This window comes from Pogonomyrmex barbatus, unplaced genomic scaffold (assembly GCF_055798465.1).
Source record: "Pogonomyrmex barbatus isolate J1 unplaced genomic scaffold, ASM5579846v1 scaffold2, whole genome shotgun sequence".
Lineage (NCBI taxonomy): Eukaryota > Metazoa > Arthropoda > Insecta > Hymenoptera > Formicidae > Pogonomyrmex > Pogonomyrmex barbatus.
Genome location: NW_028297116.1, coordinates 17,285,356 through 17,313,312, shown reverse-complemented (window position 1 = coordinate 17,313,312; position 27,957 = coordinate 17,285,356). Strand labels below are relative to the sequence as shown.

General features: G+C 31.5%; 4 protein-coding genes across 4 annotated transcripts; 1 reads left to right on the top strand and 3 right to left on the bottom strand.

Moving 5' to 3' along the window:
- Window positions 1-1,587: 1,587 nt before the first annotated feature.
- Window positions 1,588-2,948, bottom strand: LOC105423470 (ejaculatory bulb-specific protein 3-like). The gene is made up of 2 exons (XM_011633218.3): window positions 2,688-2,948; window positions 1,588-1,946 (listed from the first exon to the last, which is right to left on the bottom strand). Exons 1-2 carry the CDS (start codon window positions 2,884-2,886, stop codon window positions 1,783-1,785), a joined length of 363 nt encoding a protein of 120 aa, XP_011631520.2. The 5' UTR covers window positions 2,887-2,948; the 3' UTR covers window positions 1,588-1,782.
- Window positions 2,949-6,279: 3,331 nt separating this feature from the next.
- On the top strand, window positions 6,280-8,188 carry LOC105423481 (uncharacterized). Its single transcript, XM_089076068.1, has 5 exons — window positions 6,280-6,436; window positions 6,513-6,777; window positions 6,856-7,218; window positions 7,298-7,601; window positions 7,822-8,188. Exons 2-5 carry the CDS (start codon window positions 6,643-6,645, stop codon window positions 8,076-8,078), a joined length of 1,059 nt encoding a protein of 352 aa, XP_088932194.1. The 5' UTR covers window positions 6,280-6,436; window positions 6,513-6,642; the 3' UTR covers window positions 8,079-8,188.
- Window positions 7,869-27,894, bottom strand: LOC105423471 (uncharacterized). The gene is made up of 22 exons (XM_089076066.1): window positions 27,152-27,894; window positions 23,800-23,966; window positions 23,428-23,637; window positions 22,519-22,720; window positions 19,301-19,461; window positions 19,011-19,145; window positions 18,718-18,897; window positions 18,394-18,627; window positions 17,616-18,071; window positions 16,937-17,149; window positions 16,666-16,829; window positions 15,932-16,079; window positions 15,590-15,704; window positions 15,248-15,277; window positions 11,115-11,174; window positions 10,924-11,045; window positions 10,681-10,821; window positions 10,400-10,604; window positions 9,549-9,697; window positions 9,235-9,450; window positions 8,918-9,019; window positions 7,869-8,846 (listed from the first exon to the last, which is right to left on the bottom strand). Exons 2-22 carry the CDS (start codon window positions 23,950-23,952, stop codon window positions 8,757-8,759), a joined length of 3,486 nt encoding a protein of 1,161 aa, XP_088932192.1. The 5' UTR covers window positions 23,953-23,966; window positions 27,152-27,894; the 3' UTR covers window positions 7,869-8,756.
- Window positions 10,907-15,672, bottom strand: LOC112552352 (arginine kinase). Its single transcript, XM_089076067.1, has 3 exons — window positions 15,590-15,672; window positions 11,115-14,705; window positions 10,907-11,045 (listed from the first exon to the last, which is right to left on the bottom strand). The coding sequence occupies exons 1-2, from the start codon at window positions 15,603-15,605 to the stop codon at window positions 13,327-13,329; spliced, it is 1,395 nt and encodes a 464-aa protein (XP_088932193.1). The 5' UTR covers window positions 15,606-15,672; the 3' UTR covers window positions 10,907-11,045; window positions 11,115-13,326.
- Window positions 27,895-27,957: the final 63 nt, after the last annotated feature.

Genomic DNA, 27,957 nt, shown 5'->3' with positions numbered 1-27,957 from the left:
ATCTAATAGATGGGTTTGTGATGCTCTACTATATTAATTTGATATGATGTAAATTTTATGAATAATTTAAAATAACTTATTATTTATTTAATAACTATAAAATTATAAAGTTTTTTTATCTACAAAATTATAAAGATGTCAATAAATACAAGCAATTACTGATATTAATAATAATAAGATAACAAATGAGTTCAGGGACATAAAATGTTAATTTTCATACATGCGTGCAGATAATATGTTTTTATTTCCATTTTTAATTATAATAAAATACCTTCTCATCTCCGACCAAACATCAACTAATGATTATAAAGAATAACAACATAATATGATGCATGATTGTATGTATTATGTTGCATGTGTTCTAAGAATATTTACTTCATATGTCATTGAAATAAACAATTTATAGCACCATATATAGAACATACACGTTTCTAAACACAGAGAATCATTATTTCATTCTGACTATATTATTGCATTTAGATTCTTATCAGAATGAAAAACAATTATATAGAGAAATAGCTAAGAAATAATAATAATAATTAATCATAATTGCTTAATATTGCTATATAATTAATATTATTATCAAGAATAGAGGTGAATTTATTCTGTTAAGATTTCAGAACAGATTGTATAATGCTTTACCAAGAATTATTGTTCTCTTATTTTTCACAAAAATAATTATTTTATTTTTTAATAAAATAATAATAAATAACAACAGAATATTTTTTGAAATCTTGTAAAAATATATTCTGAGAATTCTCGAATTTTCCAAGTTATTTTTAAAATTCTAAGTAAAAATATAAAATTTTTAGATATAAATTAATTTATATAATTAATTAATATATAATTAATTTTAGATATAATTTAAAAATAAGTTTATTAAGCGCATTTTTTAAATGTTTTCTCAAAGAAATTACGAAGGAAAGCTATTTAATATTTGGATGTAAATACTTTGACTCGATTCGATTGCTCTAAGAGATATAAAATTTTCTTTATAAAAATTCGTAAATTGCGAATGTATATGCAAATTATATATATTATGATATATCCAAATAGGACTGTCATACTAATTGCTAAGTTACATAATTGGCAAATTACTGATAACTTGTGTTATAAAAATAAAATGACCAAACATTTGTTGACAATTTTATCAATTTTTTTCTGAGAAAAAAATTTTTTTAAATTTAAATTTAAAAGAAAAATTTTCTAAGTTTTAATAAAATTTTAAGATTTTCTAATTTTTAACAATGTAAAAAAATTTCTTTTCAAGAAAATTTCAGGTTTCACAAATTTTTTTCAGGAAATGAACCGTCTGAATAATTATGATAATTTTTCCACTTTTCCTACTGAATAATAATCCAAATAATGTTTTATCAAGTAATTAGTTTAAGAGTGATAATATATTTGATTTATATTATTTTATTTATTTTTTAGTTTTGATGAAATTTTTACAAAGTTATATTAAAATTAAAAATATCATTTTACTCTTTTTTTATATAGATTTATATTTAAGTAAAGTTGTTGCAAATGAGCACAGCGTAATTTATATCGGAAAAATGAATGGTTATAATTTTTACAAAATGAAAATCGACTATATTTCTACGTTTTATTTCTATAACATAATACTACAATATAAGTATTGTTAATAATTATCTCGAAATTTCTATCTTTCTCGGAGAAATATGTCCGAATATAAAAGATTCATTTCGTAGATGATTAATATACATTTTCAATTCCTTTCGTGTTTTCCTTGTCAGTTATTTCAACAATTATTGCTTATTGCTAATTAGCATTCTTCTTTTTCATATCCTCTAGAGATTTCGCAACGAGAGCTTCCCATTCATCAGGTTTGTTCTTTGTATACCAATCCACTATTAGATTTAGCATGTCCTTTTGCTTCTCGGTACATCTCTTGCAATTACTTTGGAGAATTTCGCTAAAAATCTCTGAAATGAAAATAACAAAATTTGACGTACAAATCTTAATTTATAGCAAGAATAAAAGATCCTTACTTTTTTTTTCTTTTTTTCTTTCTTAATACTTTATTATAATTTATAGATATAGATTTATAGATATTTATAGAAAAATATAGAAAAGTAAAATTTGAAGCAAAAATACTTATCAAATTGATATCTATGTTGTTTTTATAATAAATGATATTTAATAATCAAAATTTGTTTATCATTTTTATTTATTAGAAATTAAAAAATATTCGAAAATTAATAATACAAAAATATTTATCAAATAATACGGAATATTTCTTGCATACATATACACACGCGCGTGCGCACGCGCGCGCGCGCACACACACACACACACACACACACACACACACATTCTACTACTATATTTTATTTAAATTTTTGTGTAATTTGTCAATATTAATTTTTTCTTATATAGGAAAAATTCAAGATATATTATTATCGTAATTTCTCCATTTTTAAAATAGTCTGATTAAATTTTCCAACTTAAAATAAAATTTATTCTTTTGAAATTAAATCTAATAATTATTTTGTTATTTTCTTTTTTTATGCTTCCAACAAAACCTTTTTATTTATATTTATTTATTATTCCACATCGCATCTGGATATTAAGAAACACTTTATTTCTTACAATCAGACAGTCTACTAAAAAAAATTAATTTGTCACATATAAATTAATTGAAATATTTCTATGTGTAGGTTTACCTTTAAAGAACTTCGCATCTGCTGTCACGCATGGTTCTTTGTCCATATAACAATTATAATATTGCTTTCGCAGTTTCTCGTTCTCGAGGATTTTCTCTACATCAATATCGTCATATTGATCGGAATAAAGTTTTTCTTCTGCGAGAACGCACATCAATGCAATACTGATGAACGTTAGAATGTAGCTTAACCGAGCCATTGTCTCTTATATTTTTAGACTAACTTCTGAGATACTGGTTTCTCGATGAAATGTGCATCTTATTTATACGTTGGATAGGACATAAAAAATCGTTACGTAGAAGATGCATAAATAAATCTGACAGTTGAGAATTGCATGTCTTTAATGATAAAAATAAAAAAACTTAACAGAGATAATTATCGAATAATTATTTAAATCGCTCTTTCATGTAACGATAATAACGATAAATTTATTAATATTGAAATATAAATATATAAATTTGCAGCGTTATATATCACATATATAGTGCAAATTATTCTATATAACAGATTAAAGTTTCTATATAGATTAATAAGTTTGAACAATTGAAAATAAAATACTTTTGTCAATTTTTACAAAATGATACAAATATGTTAAAAAAATTTTATTATTTTTATTATATTTTTTATAATTTGATTTTAATTCAGATTTTTTTGTATAGAACAAACAATTCTTTTATAAAAAATATTATATATTTTTTGGGGAAAGTTTCTCGGAAAATAATTTTGATTAATTTTTTTACTTGAGAATACGAATAAATTATACATAAATTATATTTCATAATGACTATATACTCGGAAACACTCTAAACTTAATTTTTTTACTTGAGAATACGAATAAATTATACATAAATTATATCTCATAATGACTATATACTCGGAAACGCTCTAGAATTTGATTATAGAATGAAAATATTAATTTTAATGGAAAAATATTATTATAAATAATTAACAAAATTAAGGTTCTCTGTCACATTTATAATTTATAATTATTTACAAATAAAATAAATTTTTTGAAGACGACCTTAATTTATAAAGAAATTTAATATAATACAAAAATAAAGATCTGGGACGTAAATGTAATATAAGACTCTTTTTACGTTCTAATGTTTCAATTTATGCTTCCCGAAGATTTGTTTTGTCATTCTTTCCTTACATTATATTTACGCTCTGAATTTTCATTTTCAGAATTTTCAATATTTTAATTTAATCAGATTAATTTTATTTTTTGATTCAAAATATAAAATGATACGTATGATTTAGGATGTTTGTAATTATCATGTATTAATGTAAAACATCTTTATACAATATTTTATTTTTATCCGAAAAAAATTTTATTTTTTATTAATAAAATTTATTTTATATTTTTTAACAAAAATATAACGTATATATAATATATAATATATATAGAAATACAAAATGGATATATTTGAATAATTAAATTCTGAAATTGATTCTATGCATTTTTTACATATTCTTTGATTTTTCTTAAGTATTAAATTTTTTTTTATGTACATATGAATATATACACAATATGAAATATAATGTTTATTGGACATTCATACAACCTTCACAGCTCTATGTAATATTTATATCTCTAGAAGTCATGTGTCATGTGAATTCATAAAAAAACATTCTAACAATTAATTCGTAAAGATATGTGAAAAACGCATATATAAATAATAATAAATTCACAATCAGTTTTGAAATTTAATTATTCAAACATATCTACATCATTTTATATATACATATATTTTATATACATATGTTTATATATGTTATGTATGTTATGTATATGTTAAAGAATGAAAAATGTATTTTATCAATAATGATCAAAAATCTTCACTCACTGATCTAATCTGTCATAGTTCTATATTAAAATTTAATATTTAATTGCATCATAACTTTAATGTGAAATCATAATGATAAGCAATCAGTTAGGTGTGGTTTCTACTAGAATGAAAACACTTGGAAATATCGTCCGATATATATTATAAGATGAAAAAATATTCACTTCTATACAGTACATTTCCATTCTTCATATTTATACAAAATTTAATAATTTATATTTAATAATATCTAATATATATTATAATATATAATATATGTTATATGTAACACACATACACACACACACACACACACACACACACACACACACACACACACACTATATATATATATATATATATATATATATATATATATATATAATATACAACATACAATATATAATATAATAAGCATATTTAATAATTTAAAGAATAATTTAAAAAAACATTTTTCTCCGATATTGTAAAATTTATTTTATCGTTTTCTTTAGCATTACAATCAAATCAATAATTTAGAATATTTCTATAATATCAAAAAATTATTTAAATATTTATTATTACATTTTTTTAAGGAAATTAAATATTCCAAAAGATAGTTTAAGATATTACATATTGCTAAGATCAAATCTTGTTATATAAAAATATTCTAATAAAAATCCTAATAAAAATTCTATTAAAAATTCTAATAAAATTCTAAAATAATTTTCCATAGATATCGAATAAACAGGTGTATAAATATCCTCGGTGTATAAATCCTATATTTTCTGTATTTCCTGTATTTCCTGTATGTATTTCCTCTGATTTTTTAGATATATATTCTAGCTATTAGGAAATCACAACATATTAGATATTCTAGATATTCTAGCTATTAGGAAATCACAACATATTAGATATTCATAGAATCAATTCTTATTACATTATGAAAATATTATTACAAGACACTTTGTTTTGCGGAAATTGTAGATTCTTCCAATTATGCCATATTACATAAAAAGATAAATCATTGTTAATATAATGTTTCCAAACCGATTATTGTATCAATACACTAATGGATATAATAAACAGTGGAAATAAACGGAAATAATCCAATGATTCACTGACTGGTTTCCTAGAATCAAAATGACTTTCAATATTAACAAATACCATTATTAACCTGTTTTATTATCATATCATTAAATCATTTTGTTTTTTTTTTTTATTATCTCTTATTATCTCTTATTATCTCTTATTATCTCTTATTATTACAAAAAATTTATATAAAAATTTCTATCTCTTTACACGTGTACCATTTTTTCTCATGTTTTATCATCTCGAGAATTTTTAATATTTGAATGTTTGATTATATAAAATCTGAAAATTTTTAAATTTTTAAATTTAATTATATTTAATTATATTTAATTATATACATGAGTCAAGCATTAAAAATAAAAAAGAAATTATGTCAAAAAAGAATTATATTAAAAAAGAATTGTCAAAATTCTGAAAATATTTTCAAGCTAATATATTCATTAAAATTGAGTTATAATAAAAAAAATGTTTAAGTAACATATAAAAAAAAATTTTATTTTTTTTTTTAAACTTTCGTTTATCTTTCTTCTAAATATTTTTATGCTATTTCAGAATTTTTGGAATAAGAGATAATAAAAGATGTGTTGCAAATTTTTGAAAAACATTTTATGAAATAAATACATCTTTCATTCGAATAAAAAGTTATGTTTTATAACTATTACGTAGTTAAAGTCTAATAATCGTCGATAGACAGCGCTGTAAATGTAATGTATCAGTCTTGCTTTTACCCTCTATCTCTATGTGTCTCTAACGTTTCGCGCGTTTTAGAAGAATGAAATTCTCTACGAGTGGAAACGTCTGTAAGTCTCATGGAAGTAATTTTTGTTATCAGAAACCTTGATCTAATCGCACGTAAGTTTGTAAACATTCTATCTATAAATTCCGTTCGCTCGCTTATGCGTCAGATATGAATTTCTATGATATTCAGTTCGCACGACGTAACGAATTATGACGCTGCAATGGGAGACTAACCTAAAGAGGACGTTCTTGATGTAAGATAGTTCTGTCCAAGTATTACTGTCTCAGATTGCCCACAAAATCTCATTAAACGATGAGCGATGCGTATCAAGGGCCTGCTATTGTTGCTTATCTGCATAGCAGGAAGCAGCATCATTTTCATCGCTTTCAGCAACCAACGACCTTCCATTCAGACTCTAGTAACGGAGACTCACAAACAATTGCGGAGCTTCCAGGTAAATATATCATTATTTAATAAGTCTTACTTTTTCGTTTATTTTACTCGTTATTCTTGTACGATTTCTTATTTCTAGGAAAATTTAAAAGATGTTGAAGAGAAACGTCTAGTGACAGACTCCAAATACCTTGCATTGCTTGGTCTGGATGGACAGACAACTACCACGCCGATTAGTCCCAAACCTCATAATGTAACGGTTGTGTCGCTCGTAAGGCCTGGAAACGAGCAATATATTCATGGCTTTGTTAGAAACGTCAGCCATTTTTTGCCAAATAATAGTATTGTGATTTATAGTGTCGGTTTAAATGAAGATTCCTTACAAAGTATTAGACTCACCTGTAACTCTACAAGATGTAATGTGACTCACTTTGATCTAAATCCATTTCCTGCTCACGTCGAAGACGACACGCTGCATGTTTATAGACCTTTAGTTATTCAAGTAAGTAATCATATGAATAAAATATTTGTAGCTTCCTAAGATTATATTAATTATTAATCATTAAATAATTTCTTTACAGACAGCTTTAAATACGCTAGGTAGCATAATCTATATGGACTCTAATGTACGTCTGAACTCTTCAGACATTGCAAAATATCTTTGTCCAAAGTCTGGAATCTTAACTTGGCCTACAAGGCACGCCATTAGTTCACTGACACATCCAAAGATGTATGAATACTTTCATGTCTCTGCAGAGAGCTTCTTTTTTCTCCCACTGATTAGAGCATCACACTTAGTAATTAGTAATTCTAAAGACATTAGGGAAAAAGTAATGCTGCCTTGGGTCCAGTGTGCTTTAACGAGGGATTGTATCTCACCCATTGGTATGTATCTTTAATTTGTATATATGCGCGCGCGCGCGCGCGCGCGTGTGTGTGTGTGTGTGTGTAAAATATAGATTATAAATAGACACACACATATATATATATATATATATAAAAGTTTTATAATACTGTAAGTTTATAATTTTTCTAATACTTTTTATATGATTCCTTTATAATCAATTCAATTTTTAATATATTAAATTTTTTATTGAACATTAAGGTGCGCAATCGGCGGGCTGTAGGTTCAATAAAAAACCACAGTATCGATACTCTGGTTGTCATGCATATGACACCTCTGCATTAAATATAATTCTCGGATTACATTTTAATTTTGATGATACTTATTATGTATACAAAGAGCGAGAGACGTATTTTAATAAGATTCAACCCGAGGAAATCACTGAGGAATATCTTATGATCACGCGGCAAAACAATGCTACTGAGACCAACGCTAAGAATTTCGTACAGGAGCGCTAAACCTTTTTTGATCTCAATTTATCTTAGATAATACGTCGAACAAGCACAACTTAATTTAAGATTGTTAAGTATTGAACTAAATTATAATAAATAGCGGAATAACCAATAAATCTGGGGTTGCAAAGTCATTAAATGCCATTAAATCCTAAATCCCCTTTTCATATTTTTTTTTTATCAAAGTACACTTTCTACACATTATGAAGCGAAATGACGATACTACGTGTATGTTGTACAGTCTCGTTACATTTATCATAAGGCACTAAACTGTCGACATTTGACATAGCTCATATAATTTATGAATTTATATAATTTATTCTTTCAATAATATATCGTACTAATACTTAAACCCCTCTCACAGGAGCCAGCGAGGATAATACTCAAATCTTGGCAACGAAATTTTTTCACGAAATATTCTAGTGTATGTACAAATAAAACAAAATAGAATACGTATATTCTTAAGACATAGAAAGAGCTTAAAAATCTTCGAAATATACTTATTTTACAATCGATATCATAAACAATCGATACATAGTATGAAGATTATCTCTATTTGCATTTATATTGGTTTCTTTTTTCTCGTCGACCATGGTTTCTCAATACATTTCAATGGAACGCATGACATATTAACGTGTGATTATGTTATTATGGCCGGTGTGTGCAAGTATTTAACATTATAGTTTACATATCATGGATCATGGATTTTTCTTCTTCTTGAAGTCGCTCAATATCAGATTTATTCATGAAGTAATACGAGGGCTGCCGTGATTTCTGAAAATCACGAAAATGATTGATCACGAATCTCTGCCTTGTTATTCAATAAAAATATATATGTAGCTTACCAGGTCTTTGACGATGCGTTTCGCTCCTGCTTTGATCAATATATTACTCATCACTTCCACAGACGGTACGCCCATTGCATAATGAAGACCTGTTCTCTCCAACTGAAATAAATTAATGTTTTATGTATTTTGAATGTAATTTTATTTTTAATTATGATCTTATCTGCAAATAAATATTCACTATTTTAATTAATGCTAATAATTTGTATTTAATAATATTTTTTATTTTAATTGACTAGTGATTTATTTTTCATGATAAAATTATCTATGATCGCTTATTCTAAATTTAGAATCGTTGCATTTTATTTCATATATACATTATCGCCGATGCGTAATGTCTCCGGATACATTTTTGCGATAAACTTGACAAGCTCTTCGTCTTCTAGAAGCACGGCGATGTGCAGGGAGCATCGGCCGATCGAGTTCTTCCCAACTGCCAATAATTTTCCACCTCCGTTATTTTTATTCAAAAGTTCCTTCACACGTTCCTTGTCACCGACTCGAATGGCAGCATGTACCTCCTCGCGTTGATTCTGAAATACACATTGTACGATTATATTAAAAATCGTAAAATTCAAAATAATAATATATAAAAATTTCTTATTTCTCTCTAATTATTCCATCAACTTACCACATAATTGGGAATTGATTGTAAAAACTGCACGGTAGCTTCGTGTTCTCTTTGTGCGGCCACATCGATGATGTTCATTCCGTCATCTTCGGCGTCCAGAATGTGATCGTAACCCTCAAGCAGAAGTTCGACCAACTTTTCAGTCTCTCCTACATATCGAGATCATTAGATTTTTATAATTTTTGCATGAAAAAATGGCTATGTACAGAGATTTATTTTAATCTTAACAACCAAATATTTAGAAAATTAAGACTTGTATTGAAAAATGTTTCATACAAAAATTTTACTTCTTGACTTCAAGGAGGACATAAGATAGTGATCGTTGATTTAACATTAGATGTACGTATTGAAGTCATATGGAGATCTTTGTTTTTTTAAATGGAAATCACTATTTTTGACTACATATTCTTCTAATTGACCTTGAGAACTTTTTAAAACACTATAATAAAGTTTTTCAATAAGATTTTCTGAGTTAGGAGGCTTCAATTTGATATATAATTTGACATATAATATAAAATATCTCGTATTCATTTTTTGGCAACTATATCTTAATATTTTTATGCATAGAAAAAGGTGAATCAATTGGTGTAAAGAAAATATATAATTGTTTTTCAAAATGTACGTCATTGCATATTGTAAATTTCCATTTTTCTTCTTTACACCAATTAATTTATCTCATTATTCTTTTATGTGACTTTCAAACGACTATTCAAACCAATAGTATCATTTTATATTCCCCTCAAAATCACCAAACTTTTGTCTGAAACATTTTTCCATATTTTCCATATTTTTCGAAATATTTGTCTGTTAAGATTAAAATGAATCATCCTTATATTTCTCGTTTTTTATACCTCTTGCCGCAAGATAAACAACGAAACGGTCGATCTCATTGACGTTCTCTCGAATATTAGCCTGTTCGGCTACATCTCTGGCTGTTCGATATAGTTCATCCCTGAATCCGACGTTGACCTGCGTCTCCAATAATAGGTGATATAATCCGTCCTTCGAATAGGAACGCACCGCCGCGAAATGAATCATGCTTTGCCCATGTTCATCCTGAGAAATGTTATTTTTATTCGCTATGTACGTGAGATATTCATATATCAAGAATTATTTATTTGTATTCACGTACCCTATTAGGATTGCTAAATGTGGATTCAGGTATATCCGAATCTGGACTTCGAGGATAGCCGGCGTCATCATCGAACGTGTTGTTTTCGGCATTATCCAAATTTTCCTCTTCGCGATCGGGTATAATGAGAACATCGGATTCCTAAAATTAGAATAAAAACATTAGCGCGAAGCAATTAATATTAATAGTTTAGTATTCGGAGACATTTAATTTATTTATCATTTAAATTTATTATTTACATACTTGTTCATTGGCTTTGTTCTTGCTAGCAAAATTGTATAGATATGTCGCGAGATATGTGATGGGATCCTTTGGTCGTGCATTAGCAACTTCCGTTAATCCTTTAATTAAAGGATCACCCAATGCTGAAAAATAAATCGTTTTATTATATTGATTTTTATAAAAATATGATGAATATATTACGAGATATTTACACGATGCTAAATAATGACCTTCCTCTGTGCGAAATATTGGAATGTCGACTTCGCTGTCATCTGTAAGATAAATTCATTAGATTGTTGGGTAATAATTTAAAAAGCATGTTATTGTGTGCATGTTATTTTAACTTGATGATGAACTTGATATATCAAACATGTCAGTTGAATAAAATCAAGTTTTACATTCAATTAAATTAGTATGCACATTATTTTCATCGTTTTAATATTTACAATAATTTTTTTTATTGAAAATAATTATTGCATTTCGATTATTTAAATTAAATTATAATGAAATTAGACAAAATGTAAATAGATCTTTTTTCTTTTTTACTTTGTATAATTTAGAAGTTTATTATATCGATGCAATAATAGTTTCCAGCCTTATCTTTAAAGATATTTTGTAAAACTCAGTGCAGCACAACTCGATAAAACGTGATGCAACATGTAATTAATTTATTTACAAGCTTAAATCCAAAGTGCAAGATCATAGATAAACATAATTATATAATAAAGTACGATCAATTTGCCTGAAAAAGTGCATTGGTGATTAACATGATGAATAATTCACACGCAATTCTCAGTCAATAGACGTTTAAATGTCATTTCTTTATTCTTTTTTAATAATAAAAATAATTTTCTACTCAATTTCCAGTCAATTTCCCATTCCATAGGATTTTAATTTTTAATGCTCTTCTATAATATATACTTATTACGTAAGTTACATTATACACATAATTATTATTAAAGGATATAAAATATACAATTTGACATTTAGACGTCTATTGGCTTATCGTTTAATTAACAAATTTATTAGTTTATAAATTTACGATACCTAAAATAAGAGTAAAAGAAGGATACATAGGTCCCATTAAGGACGAATAATAACATTGGAAAGACGTGTGCTTCGGCATCTTTATTTTGTGTGAACATTGACTCGTGCATCACATATAAAAGAAGCTATTAAAAAGACTTTAACATTTTTAAAGGTTGTTGTGCCATCAGTATATTCTCCAAAACTTTAATATATTCGACTTTACATGAAATTATTTTCATTGAATTATTATCATGCTTAAAATTATAAATATGAAAATGCAGAATATATATATATATATATACAAAAAAACGAAATACATCCTATACTTCTTACAATTGTAAAATAATTACAATTATTTCGTTAATCGATATAAGTATATTTTAGAAGTTGCGTTTATTTTAACAATTTATTTAACTATTAAAGAGAATTCATGTAAATTCATTTGCCCATTTACTATATCATGTAAAATCGTTGCTATAAGTAATAAGTAATAAGTATAAGTAATATTATATTATACAAAAATAATTTTTACAATTTTCCAAATTATCTCGAGAAAACAAAGATTTACAAGGCACGATTGTAAGTGAGACATTGTGTGCGACAATGGTGCCGTATATATAGCAATATAATGCTGATCATTTACTAACCTAATTAACAATCCTTCTCGTTGCCGGTTAATCCAATTAATAGAGCGACTATGATTATGATTTAGCATAATTTCGTAAGAGAGACGCCGGATGCACGAGAGAAAATAAAATAATGTTCACACATCTTTCCAACGCATTTCTCTTTCTCTCTATTTCTCTCTCTCCCTCTCGCTCGCTATAGTCTAAATGTTATTTAAAAAGTTCAGTCTGTGAAGAGAATAATTCGTAATTGACGATCAAACGTTGGCTGATAATTATCACAGAAGATTTCCATGAATAAGCGTAAGTTTTTTTTTTTTTATAGAAAGACTAAGAAAAGAGAAAGAACGGAGAGTTTCAAAGGCGATCGACGATCAATCGTATAATAAATCAATTTGCGCTAAAATTACAACAAAGTCCAATAGTCTTGGTATCATAATTAAAAATTAACGTCATGATTTTATTATGTCGAATAAGAATATTTTTGAACGTGAATCAAACATTTCGATGTTTCTGATATTTAAATATGTCTGAGTAGTTTTTGTCATGCAAGATTCTTTAAAATTAACAATTTCTTTGATAAATTATTTAAAATGCATCCATTTTATAAAAATTATTTTCGATAACTCTTGTTTAATTGTCTTGCTGAATGTAATTTGCTTGTTGGTTTTGTTCACGAAGCAGACAGAAAATAATTGAATTCCGGATCGTCTTTAAGAGCTTAAAAATCTAATGTTATTGTCTCTCGTAGTCGTGATCATCGATTCCTCTACGCCTTGAGATTCCTCGATGCGTTCGCCCGCTTGCGGAATATACCGGTGATAAGATTGGCGATCTTCATCGAATTGTTTAACGACAATTCCTTCTCCAGCGTGATGATATTGTGCACCGCTCTAGAGAAGTCCTGGAGGGTCTGCAGCTCGGTGATGGCCAGCGATTGTTGATTGCTGATCCTCATCATGTCGCTCTTCATGGTGTCGCGCACGTTCAGGCCGCGTACCACGCATAAGTGCCGCAAATTGTCCGGTGTCTTCGAGAGTTCGGGAAACCGTATGATCAGGCAGAATCTCAGAGTGTTGCCGAGAGCCTGCGGACGGGCGGTCAAGAAACCTAGCTTGTCGTCCCGTTTGAATTTCAGCCTCTGATCGAATATCATCATCAGTTTGGCTACTCTGACGTAAGCGCGGCCCACCAGGCCCGGCCGATTTTCTTTGGTGCGACAGATGATTCTCAGGTGATCCTGAATGTTCACCCACGCGGCGAGATCGCCGGCGGTGGTGACGTATACGCCGCGCCCGTAGGGCCAGTGCTTGCCGTGAAGACGCCGGTCGTCGTTCGGCTCAAACTCCGTGATCGGCAATAATAGCCCAGCCGCTGCCAGCTGCGCCCGTATTCGACTGGGTTGATCGAGAATCTCATTGAGAGTGAAATACGTGCCGGCCTCGTCCTCGCTGCTGCCCTCCGCCATCAGATCGGTTATCTCCGGGCTCATCAGTTGATTGGTGATCTCTCTCTCGACCTCCTCTAACTGATTCACCGTCAACGTCAACGGCAAGCTGTAGTTGGCCAGATTCCGGGTGCACTCGACAATACCAGCTTGGATGAATTTGGTGGTCGGATCCAGATCGTATTGTTCAATGGCGGTGACGATCGCCTCGTCCGGCGGGGCCTCCTCGCCCTCCTCGGCCTCGACACTGAAGAACCGCGGTGCCGGATGGTCCGGTAGATCGCCACTCGCGGTAACGCAGTGCAGCTCCCGAATGAAGGGGTCGAAGAACTCGGTGAAGACGACGTAGCTCTCAAAGTCGGGCGCGACCGCGCCGTAACCGTGGTCCTCGTCCGCGATAAAGCTGGTGTTCGAGCGGGCGCTGTTGGCCTTGCTGCCGTTGCCCGTGATGGTACCGTACCTTTTCAGGGCAGGCCAGATCACGTCAAAGAGATTGTGATCCATGCGAGTCACACGGTGCTTGATCAAATCGAATACAGGTCGTTTCAGGTAACGAGCGACTAGTGTACCGGCGTTCGACGGCGTCTTCGGTAACGATGGTCGCCGATTGCCCGCCAGCAATCGGAAACATCGTTCCAGGGTAGCCAGGATCTCAGGCTCGCTCACGTCCCGCCGGGCTGAGTAGATATCACCTCCAGGCACTGTACATCTCAGCCGAGTCAGCAGCGGCGGCGATTGAAAGAACAGCCGGGTTAACAACCGTTGGCGTTGATGAGAAAAAGCGAGTAAGCAAATTTCGCAGTAACATTAATTACGGTTACCCAAGAGCAAATGTGTTGAAAAATGAAAGAAGGAAATGGAATATTCCATTCGAACAAGTGTATGAGAAGATGAAATTGTTTTTTACCTTGCATCTTTCATAGTTTATGATGTCTGATGTTGAAAGTATATAATTTTATAAAAGATAATTATTGCAAGATCAAGAATTTTATTACTATTACGATGCTTTAATAATTTACTTATAGATTTTTTTTTATCTCGCAATAATTATATAGCATTTTGATATAAAATATTAAACTGGAATAAAAGTATAAATAGCGAATTTATAATATAAATCTTAGAAGTGTTGGGTGTTGACTTGATTACATGCTATTATAAAAATTGAGCCAAGCGCCAAATCCAAAATCACGTCATTAAAGGGAACAACATTTGTGCTTTCAACAATTTCGATTAGGATTCTTACGCGGTACTTGAGGGACGACCTTGCGCTTGTCTAAAAAGATATAAATCGATTGTGAACGAAACTAAATTCAATTATTATAAAATAATTGAATTAACGACGTTTTTACATATGTGAACAAGAAACAATAGATATTTCACGAAATCGCGACACATAAAATACCCGTGCCAAGTGTGACGTTGTCGAAAATCTACAAGAATTCAACTTGAATCGGAACTATGGTTTCGAACACAAAACATGAAGAGTGATGTTGCGAAAGAATGTGCCCGGACGATTCATGTCGCGATTCTTTTTTTTTTTGTAAATTGCCGATGGTGCTCTAAAATGCCTCAAATCAAGAAATACCTTTATCCGTCAACATTTCGTCGGCGAGCCTCTCGCTAGCTCCGAAACTGCGAAGGAGCTTTTTGTGCGATAGATCGCTTTGATTTTGCTTGTAATAATCCGCTTTTTGTCCAAACTATATGATAAAAGATAAAATTTTATGGACACTCTATTTGCAGTATAATAAATAATTTGTTGAGAATTCCGCAGTTGCTTGTTGACAATAAATTAATTTTTTATTTCTATGAAAATTTAAAATTCTATTATTTGGTGGGAGCGCATAAAATTATATCGTGTAATTATTTGTGATCGCGAAATTGCGATAATAATAAGATAGTTATAAAATATTATAATAGCACTCACGTTATCTTGTATTAAAGGATTCGCACCCAAATGTAGCAAAAGATTATAGTAATGACCGTTGTCCGCGAGGGTTGCGGCGTAGTGCAAGGGTGTACGCCCGTCGAGATCGATTGCATTGACAGTTTCTGGAAATCTCCCCGCCAGATACCTAAAGATATAAAATATTTAATGAGATGGCGTGAGTTAATAGCGTCGATTTACAGCCTATCATTCGAACAAAAGTCTATCGTGATATGGCTGGGTTAAATCATGAATTAATATCGACAGGAATTAGTCAGTATAACAGTCAGCTATGGCATTACTCCACAAAGCTCTTATATTTTTTTCATGATGAAATCAACAAGACAGTTATATCTATTTCTATAAAGATAAATTAATTTCAATAACTTTATATTTTATTAATTTTAATAATTTTCATTAATTTTTTAATCGGCTTATAATTTACTCTTTATCTTTTTCCAATTCTTAGAAAGAAATAATAAAAGAGGAATAATAGAAATAATAAAAAGAGAAATAATAGAGAGAAATAATAAAAAGTAAGTTAAAACAAAGTTAAACAAAGTTAAAGTTAAAGCTACATTGAAAGAAATGGATATTAGTCGAAACTAAAATCAAATTAAAGAAACAAATGAAATTTTATTAACAAAACTCCGCGGAAATGGAAATTATGTGGGAAATATTTAAATATATTTATCTATATATAAATATATATGTAAAAATATGTTAATAAATACCTGATGACAGCGGTATTGCCGAAGACAACAGCCACGTGCAATGGCGTTGCGCCATGGGGTGACGATTCGTCTCGTGCCACCGCGAATTTGCGTCGATCCAACGCGCTTTGTAGATCGCGAAGGTTTCCTTCTCGCGCTGCCATGTGCACGGCATGTATTTTTCCCTAATATTACAAAACAACATATTTTACATTTACATCGATTTTACCTGTTATAACATATATTGTGTACGTACATCGCACTTGTATTATTACGTATAATAATAGCATACCATGTAAGACGGAACATTGTCGATAAAAGCCTGAAGTTCAGGATTTCCAGACTGTCGCCCGACCAATCGTCGGCCTTCGCCATTGAGAACGAGAGCTGCCAATTGTTCCATATTGCCGCTTCCCAACAGATCCTCTACTTCAGGATCGCGGGCCATACTACCATCGTTCAATTCTACCTCCGCGGGCTCCTTGTGCTCGCCGACGATGACCTGCTGTCATGTTCAGGTCAGAAAATCATGCGCGTAGCTGAGTGACATGTAGCCGATCGATAAGAGATATTAATCGCATGTGGGAATCCTACATGCGAATCGATCGTCTGTCTTTTTCCGCGCCTACGCGTACTCTACGTACGTGTGTATAAGCACACAGGGTGTCCGTAAAAAAAAAAAAAGGTCTGCTAGTAACTCTTGCTAGATAACTCGAGAACTCACGAATGGGCTTTCGTTTGAGAGATCATAAGAATCATTTTCCTCAGTTTTTGTTGAAGGAAGTGAACTGCAAATATCTTTTCTCAATTTAAAAATTATTATTATTGAACGCAATTACTTATTACATGATACATAGTTGTTACATAATGTCGCAATTCCCAGGACGGACATAGATTGAGATATCCCGGCTTCTTCTTTGTATTATACAAGGCGCAGTGCAGTGATCGTGACAATATGATTAAGACAATACCTGCTCCTCGTCTTGCGTGGGATCATCGACGCCGGAATCGCCGGTACTAGGTTCATTTCTCTCTTCGTGATCGATGATGATCTCGTCACCGGTTTCTTCTATCTTTGGGGATTCCTCGTAGATCCCGTCATCATTAACGGCGGCTTCAGGTCCAGCCTCCTCGTCTATTGCCTCCGCGACAGCTCCGGTTACCACGTCATCGTCTGATGATGCCTTCTCCTCGGGATCTTCCGTTCCTGCCTCCCCCTCCTCCTGCTGCTCCTGCTCCTCGTTCGTTCCTTCGGCATTTTCATTCTCATTCGTGGCCTCTTCCTCGTTTTGTTTCTCGTTATCTTCCGCAGCTTCCGCTTCGTTTTCGTCTCCCCCGTCGTTCGCCTCATCCTCATCCCCGTTCTGTGCTTCCTCCTCGTCTCCATTCGGGGTCTCGGCCTCCTCTTGCTGCTCGTCATCGGCTCTCTGTTCCACCAAATCTTCCATGTAATCCATCATACTATTATCCTGGAATTACGATCTGGAAGCCCCCGCATATCGAAGAAGAAAAAAAAGAGGAAAAAAAATCTCCGTTTGGCTACTCATTCCGGACTCATGCGACTACGACACTACGTTTTGACCGGGATGCCATTCTATGTCCGGCTATGCGTGATCTAATGCGTGCACTATCATATAATATCATTGATCAATACAAACGTGTATCATACAATAATAAATATGTCGAAGTCGAAGTCTAGGCAAGCAGAATATTGTGCAATTTAATTTTAAACAACGATGATAAATATACCTTCTCATTCGACCCGTCCGAGTCTTTCATCGTTGATTCAGCACTACCAAAAGCGCTGTCGTCACTGCTGACTTTCTTCATGCCTCGCATAACGGCCTGTCCTACCTCCAAGATTCTCCAATCCCAATTTTTCGGATAAGTATCGGAGACTCGGGGTGCCTCCGGTATCACTGACAAATTCGACAGGTCTACGTCCGAGGGACGGTTCTTGTAAAACGCGGGCGCCTTTTGTCTCTGATTTATAGCAAGATTTACAGCATTTATGATTATATGCCAGGTCCTGAACGATTTTATTCTCTTTTTACATAATAGATCGGTACTTACATTATCCAATTTGCTTTCATCGGCTCCGTGCTCCGTTAGTAGATTATACATAACGCCATCGTCTTTTAGCGCAGCTGCATAATGCAATGGAGTCTTTCCTTCATTGTCCTGTGCCACTACCGTTGCGGCATATCTTTTGAGAATTTCACGCGCGATGTCTACGTATCCCAAACCGGCGGCCTTGTGATGAAAGAAAAAAAATAAAAAAATAAAAAAATAAGAAACAATTTTTTTCATTTTTTGTTTTTTTCTTGTAGTAATTAAAAAAGTTTTGAACTTTCGACGGAGCTTACTTTGTGCAGAGCATTCAAGCCATTGCTATCTTTGCCACATAAAACAATGGGCGAAATAGGAGGTTCGTCCAATTTCTTCTTGAGACCCTCCAAATCATTGTTAATGACAGTCGCGTGAATATCCTTTATCGTGCCCTATAAAAATTGCAACGTTTTTATTTAATAATCTTCTAGTCCTGTCCCTAGTTTGCCTAGCTGTTTATAGTTTTCTAAATTAGTGATGTTAGCGCTTTCAGTTTTATAAATAATTAAATAATTTAAAAATAATTTTATATTAGCCATTGATGTACCATAATAAAAGGTACGGCTTCTAAAAATTTTCTTATCCGCGGGTTGTTGCTGGTCTCGCATCGAAGTTTAAATCCGTGTCCTTCCCATAGTACCTGCTGCAGTTTTCCAATGTCTTTGTTGTGTATCCATATTCTGATATTGGAAGGTTTGAAATCTAGATCTGGATATGAATGCGATTTACGATTTAAATATCTTGGGAATCTTATAACTTCGGAAGAAGCTCTCAACAATGATTTGACAGAAAACGTTATGTAATATTAATATAATCGCTCTTTTAATTGAAAATTATTTGGCTTAGATGTAGTTATTGAATTGCTTTTAATTTAATTGACTGTGCAATGAATGGAAAATAAAATTAAAATAAATAATTGTCGTGAAAACAGGATATAAAATAATTCAATCTTTTACGATTATTTAATTTATAACAACACATTTAGAAACAGTATAAAAACTCGAATTGCATATTATGAAGACATTAAATATTTAAAATTTTCAGAACAAAAAGTTTACGATTCGATAAATTATTAAGTAACATCGTAATTTTAATAAAACGTCATATGTAGAGAGAAAATCTCGTAAAAACATACATATGACATACATATATCTCATTAAAATTACGACGTTACTTAATAATTGAAAAATATTTATAAAGATTGAAGATATTCTCAGCACACAAATTTAATGTGAATATAATTTTACTGTGATCATAATTTCATAAATAGATAAAATAGTTAAACAAAATAGTCAAATAGTATAACAAAATAATTGTGTCGTATTTTCATTAACAATTATTTGCATAATTCAAATGTAAAAGTTGACAGACGGTATTCCTCCCGTCGGCAGATACATCTAAAATAATTATATCCGCTATTTACAAAAATACCTATTGTTAAAAATAAATTTATAGTTCGGTTCGACCTATCGATGCGCGCCTTCGATAATAGTTACGTGCACGCTACATTTAATATTTTACATTGTCTTGAATATGCGGATGGCGTGCGCAATTGCCGGTTAATAAATTTTCTAAGAGGCGGAGCAGTGTAGCGGGGTTTGTCATATTACTGACACGTTCCGAGTAGCGTATACAAAAACATATAGACATTGCGTTACTCGATAAAGGGAATTTGTATTACGCGCGGCCTGTACCTGCTTACAACTCTTTACCTGTCGTACTTCGGTGTCTCTAATAAATTATTATTATCGCGATCATTTGTACAATCTTACGATCACGAAAGATTTTCTCAAGGATTAAATGAACAAGATTATAAAAACGATGATAATAGCAGCTTACTTTTTCTGACAAATGATGATCATTTATCGAGCAGTACTAATTATTGAAGGCGGCAGAATATTAATTTTATCACAGAAAAAGTGATATCCGCTTAAATATTTTTTTGTTACGCGACACTTAATATCGGCTGACGCAAGATTATTTGTTTACTTTGTTGTTCAAAACGTAGGCCGTTTAAGCTATTTCTATGTCTTGTGCAAAACAATTTAGTAAGAATTTCTTATGCACAATCATGTTAGGGAGGAAGACGGTCGTTGGAATGTATGTTTACGGGAAATTGCTTTGACTTCAATCCTTGAGCGTAATTGCTAGCATGGCGGTACGATCGAAGAATGGAAGATGAGTTCTTATCATTGGCGAAATTAGAACTCGGTCGTCGTTATCGTCGACATTTAGAAGTCGGCCGTAGTTATTCGTTGGCGTAAATAGGTCGACGATTTACGACTATTCACGTATGCATTTAATGAGAATAAAGATGTCGTTTTCTTTCCATAATTAATTCCTTTTCATCGCAATTCATTACAATTCATTTTGTTCGCGTTAACGCAATGAATATTTAAAACGTATTAAAACGAGTAAAAAGTAGTGCAAGCAATGAAAGATCGTAAAGAGTCTTTAAGTATCAAGGAGATTTGTATATAAAGAAAGGATTCCTTGTGGTTGTGCAGACTAAAGATTTGTTTCTTGTTTCTGCACTGAATGTATTAAAATTTTCTTGCTTCTATTAAACTTCAAATATATATATATATATATATATATATATATATATATATATCTATTTTATTTTAAGTAGTTTAATGAGTGTAAACTAATTCAAGTTACAAAAACAGACAATGAATATCGCAGTAATAAAGTATCCTGAATCTAGTTGGTTTCCATGCCATTTTTTCGAAGTTTTTTTTTTTATTGTCATAGACATCTTTGTAATTTTAAATGTGCATACTAAAGCGTTCCATTGTCGATTGCAAGTATCGTAAAGTAAATCTCCTTTTCTCTAACGGGTTTATCTCTGTCGAGCATCGTTCTGATGAGACCTCTTTTGTTGTTAAATTTTAACTTCTTCTATTAACGCTATATGTGATATTATCTTCTTTTTTCAATAGATCTCGACATTTAACATAATGATGATCCAAATGCATGGCAAAAATACAACTATCCATTTCTATCAATGTTAATTAATTTTAATCTCAGTCTACCTTTTTCTAATTTTTAATTAAGAAAAGAAGAAAAGCAAATTAAACCGAGATTAAAATTAATTTATTGATAGAAATAGGTATGGTTCCTCGTCGAAATTACTATTTATATTCCGAATCTCTTAATATCTAAAGACCACTTACGGTCCTTCATTGTCTACAGTAGTTTTATGTCTCGTGGCAGGTCAGCTTTGTTCTGTTATTTAGGTTTTATATAATTCGTACGGGTAATTCTTCGTTTCGACTGTGTCGTCGTATCGAACGGCGCAGTTAGCCTTGCCTTACGAATTTATGTGCTATCGATTCTTCACGGTCGTTAAAAACAGATATGTAGGGTATAAAGCGAAGAATCTATATCCGTGAATATAGGAAACGAGCGAAATTGCTATAGCATTCCGCCGATCGCAAGGTTGCCCGTCGAGTTGTTTCGCGGTGTTTCCGCGAAATTGTCTTAACGACTCGCTTGGCGAACAAGTGTGATATGTAATATTTAAACATACTTTTCTTGAAGTGAGGATGTGCTACATGTATAATTTAACGATGCAAGACACTTCGCAAAAGCATACTTTTGCTTATCTACTTTGTTCTTAGAAGAAAAATGTATCATATATCTCGCTTGATGTAGGACAAAAAAGGAGATTTTAATTTTTCAGCAAGAAAAAATATAATTTTCTTACATAACATGAATATATCCAAGATTTTTCTCTCTTGAAGTGAAAATAACGATACTCACTGTCCTTCGCGGTACTTTTCCTTCGTCGAGTCGTCATCTCCACTTCCGGCAATTCAATCTCGTTGGAGTGTTCTAAATAATAAGCGGCCGGGTTTCCTTTCTTGTCGCAAACGCTGGCGTCACATCCGCCTTCTATAAGAAGATCCCAAATCACATCGGGGTCTTTACATGCGCAGCAATAATGCAAAGCTGTTCGTCCCTCCTAAATATAATAAAAAGTTACATACCAATAATGATAACAACATCTTTATCATAATATGAGGTAACACTAAAGAAAAATTGATATAGCAATAACGTTATAAAAACGAAACACTAAGTAGAAATTGCACAATTAAATACGAAGTATCAGCAAAACTACTGTTTGAGAATCTAAATCTGCAGATATGTGAAACAATAAAATTATAAATGAATTTAGAGGCGTTTTAGAAGTTTTCCAGGTCTTTGACAAGAGACTGAAAATACTGAACAGCAATGTACGTCGAAGTTAACATGCGCTGGATCGTGCTTTCACGTGTCTGCATGTGCCTGTAAGCGAGCTGACGAGGAAAGAACAGGTGGTTTACACTTCGTGATTATCGGCGTCACGCGATGCGGGATCGCGACAAACGTTGCTAGGAAGAAGGTATTCGATTATTCAGGTGCCTCTTCTCAAGCGAGTTGACAAACGTTTATATTGCGGCACTATTCCGTCGCGAAAATAGATCTCGCGATTTTCGTGAATTATGAAAGGCGGCCGATCGAAGCTAATGCTCGTTAAGATCCGTAAATTAGGATGATTACATATTCTATTTCTACAGAACGGTCATTTAAAAAAGTTCGCTGAATAGATTTTATAACTAAGAATACGATTACCATTGAACAAATTCTATGTCAGGTTATAGCATTGTAATTGATACTTAGAATATGTACCCTATCTTTTTGCTGTGGCGTAATAGGATAATTTTCTATAAGCCAGGCGATAATATCGGGTTGATCATAGTATACCGCTTTGTGTATCAAAGGTATTCCGCATGAATCCTTTGCGATCGCCAATTTCTTCTTTGACTCCTCGGTTATGATCTTTTGCGTGTCAGCTAACGAGCCACGTGCAACAGCATCGTGTACTTGAGAAATTTTCGTCTAAAATAAATCAAAATGATTTATTCTCATTTATTTGCAATACTTGGTTTTTTTTAATAGAATTTTATTAGTTTTGAAAGTAATTTTCAGATAAAATTTGTTGGATGTTTAAATGTTTGTGTTTAGGTGTATTTTGTGTAGTTGATTGAACGAGTTACATACCAAATAGTTCGGGAGTCCTTTCAGGAAGACACGAGTTCTAAGATCCGGAGAATGTTCGCCTAACAAACGTGCACCTCGACCCTCCAACACGACATTTTCGAGTTTTTCAAGTTCGCCACGCTGCAACCAAGCTTTTATGGCTGATGAATTCATTTGAACTTCTGCAACTGAATGACAATTTTAAAATTTAAGATAAACTGTATATAAGTACATAAATATGACATAATGTAACATAATTTATAAAATTATAATCTTTTTTTCTAGGAAATCTGTTTCACTTTATGAAATGCATTTGCAATTGATAATGGAAATGAAAGTGAGAGCTTTTTAATGTGTTTTATAATTTATAGAGGGCCAGCAGGCAGATTTCATGGACCTTTTATTCGACTTCTCTTATTGATTCGCATATTCTGCAGCATTCAAATGTATTTTCGTTTGCATATTCATAATGCTTTATGGATGATTGGCGAGTCAGGGTGTAATAGGGATATTCATGACACGCGAAACGTGATATTTATCGAAAGCGCGCATAAAGATTCAATATACATATAGTTAGGAAGCTTCAATATGTAATTCGTCGAGAATTAACATTCAGTCAGAATTTCCAGTTATTGAACCATAATTACGTGAATTATTCTCTTTCCACAAAAGATCGAATCGTTTATTGCGATGCGGTTTTGACAATTATGTTGAGGTAATGATTCCATTTGTATGCATTCTATCTTACTAAGCCTTGATTGACTATTCATTTAATATATGACACGAATCCGGAATCACGGTTGAACTTTTCCTCTTACGATAGTCAGTGAATCCCCTGTTTTTTATCTATTTAATGTCAATGTGTGTGAGAATGATTCAATAGAATGTAAACACGTCGTAAATTATATATATATATATATATATATATATATATATATATATATATATATATACAGTACCAGTGTGATTTATTTGCGTTTTCAGACACATTCATCTGTCTATTGCACATATTTTAATTATATATTTTTATCGTTTAAGATTAACAATTTCTATTATTTTTGACGTCTACGTTACACGTTTAAATTTGAATGAATATATCTTTTAATATCTTATGCAATCATGTTTTGTAATTGCATATGTATGTAATTATGTATTATTTCAAGTATATATTACATATATTAAAAAAAAATAAAAAATGACTAATAGATCAAAAATTCAATCAATCATAAATTTAATAAATTTAATTGTAATTTGTAATTATAACTTTTTATTTTATATAGAATGTGATAAAGTTCCGAAATGATTAAGTATCCGTAAGATAATGACATGATAATGATATGATACTAGTGTTAATTTGTAAAACAAATTCCACATATTTTTGTAAGAAAGCACAATCACTAATATTAATTAATACGTGATAAAATTGCCTTATATCTTTGAATGCAAAATATTCATGCATCTATTTTTTGAATCTAAGCAAAAATGTCAGCAAATTATTAAACTGCTAACACGTATTAAATGTACACGTATTAAATATGAAAACGTGATTGATATTTTGCGTGATCGATATCAATTTTTTTTAAATAAAGTCTAATATTAAATAAAAAATATATTATGCTAGCTATTATGCAAATCAAAAAGTAACATACTTCTTTATATGCGCGTGAGCGGATTTGAACTAAAATAAACCGATATGATAAATTCGACATATTGAACTTTCAATGAATAATGTTAAAATGTTCAAATATTTGCCACATTTAGCCACATATAAAGAAGACATTTCTCGTTTTAATGAAAAGAATTGTTGAAAAATATACAGATCGAAGTATGATTACAATCAGATCCCATTCGCAGTGCTTTATTCGGCAGTGCATCGAAGAACAAGCAATACCTGATCGGGTTTAATTCGCTCTGTGATCAGCATCTTTGTGTCGATTAAGTCAGATCGTGCGGGTCGAGAAACGTGCGTGTCCGAAAAAAATATGACACGCGGGCGTCGCGACGCTGCGACACGAGGAAGCGTCGCGCGTCGAATGAAGCCGACGCTCGGCGTCACGACGCCACCTGTACAAACCTGCGTTTTCCACCGGCGGAAAGCCTATTATTATTTCGTGACGTTTTTGCGAAAGAGAATCCTCTTTGGTCGAATCATACGATTCGACCAAATAAATAAGAAATTAGAATTGATCAAAAATTCATGCCGGAGTTACTTTGACAGCCATTGCTGATTCCTTCCGGCAGAATTACATTCTTTTATCAGAAGCACCACGTTTCGATCGACTCGACTGAAATGTACCGTGTGTTTATCTTCCCCCCCAGTTACGTCAATACGACTGTATGTCACAATAACAATAAATTATGTTATAACAATGAGAGCATCTTCGCAAAATGAGAGTTTGACAAATTGAAATCCTTCGAAAATGCAACAACTTTCATCGTTGTCATCATTTTAGCAATCAATAAAGTATTGCATCTTTCTTAAATTAATAAATCAATAAAAGAAAATAATGGATTTGGAGAGGGAGTTAAATATTTGTTTATATTTGAACGCGATGTTACAGACATGCTTTAGTCAAGTTCTACTCTTCACATAATAAACCGCTAATCAAATAGAGTAATCCCATTAGATGATACACGCTGACATTATTAAAATTGAGCAGCAAGATCAAGAATATTTTCCTAATGGATGAGATATTTTTTTCATGGAAATACATGTTAGTATAACTAGGAATTATATTTAAATGAGTTACGCAAACACGTGAGCACTCTTACAATGTTTAATAATAATTGATATTGTAGTGCTTAATGTGATGAAATGATGCAGAAATTTCATTATAAAATGTGTTTTTTGTCGAGCGATATTGTTTGGAATAAAAATAACTTTAGTCGATTTCTTCGAAAGAAAATTTTCAAAGGATGACTTTTATCTTTCATTCATCAGCATTTTCGCGATAATCAGGATGACTGGAGAAATAGTTAGAAATTATCGAATTATTATATTTTGTCTTCCGTTTATTCGTTTTTATGTCTTACAATTTTCCATTCTTACTTATTTGTTCTCCCATCACGGTACTGCAATCGATGTTAATGGGTACAGTGCAATGACACATCGATCATACGCAGCTTATATCTCTGTGTCGCGTGAACTATTCAACTGATTTCACCTTTGCAGGAATATACAGTACATTGTGGCAAAGATAATTTAAAAATTGAAGCCCTTGTCAAACAGAATCAGTGTACTAACTTATATATTAATGTAACGAGCTTTTAGATTGAATTTATAACGATTGGACAAAAAGACACAGAAATATCGTAATAATAATGTACATAGTGTTTGTATAATTTAAAGATCTAAAAACTACGATAATCTCACCTTTCTACTGTAATTTCACCAAGAATTGAGATGACATTGAAGTCGTCTTTATAATTTCGCACAACAACAAAAACGTTGCCTCGCGTATTACTTAATGAAAATTCACATTCTCTTTCCTTAATTCCGTTTAATTCGTCACTGTATCGAAAGTGCCTTCTTGGTTCATCGTATTACGTAAACCTTACTTTTTATTTCGAAACGAAGCAAAACACGTTCGAGAGGTATGAGTCGCTTCATAAGACTGACGATGTAGTTCTCCACGTGTCCTACTCACTCAAGTTCTATATTATTTACGAGAGATATAGCTGGAAAATGGCTTCGGTGCCATAATGCCGCCATGGAAATGACAATCAAACTTAATGATCGAAAATGGCCGAAAGTCGAACATTTAGTTCCGTTTTAGTTTAAAAGCCTGCGAAAAAACTTAATCTTGTGTAATATACTTTTATAAAATTCTTTTATAAAAAGATGTTACAAAAGAAAAAAACGAAAGATATAATGATGAAACATTAAGCTCTAATTTACAATATAATGATAAGTATATAATATAACGTTACGTATCTTCATGATAACTTATTCTTAATGTGACATCAATTAAATATTGCTAAATAATTGATCCTGTACTTATATTTAAATTTACAATAAAAAAGTGATTAGCATTATAATTATATTGCAGAGGATAAGAAGATGTTTCGTATCGTATGATTATGTGCGATATAATTGATTACGTAATAGACAGTTTATATAAGAAAACAGTACATTGTGTACGGTGATTTCAATTCCTTTTACTTATTAGAGTGTATTTA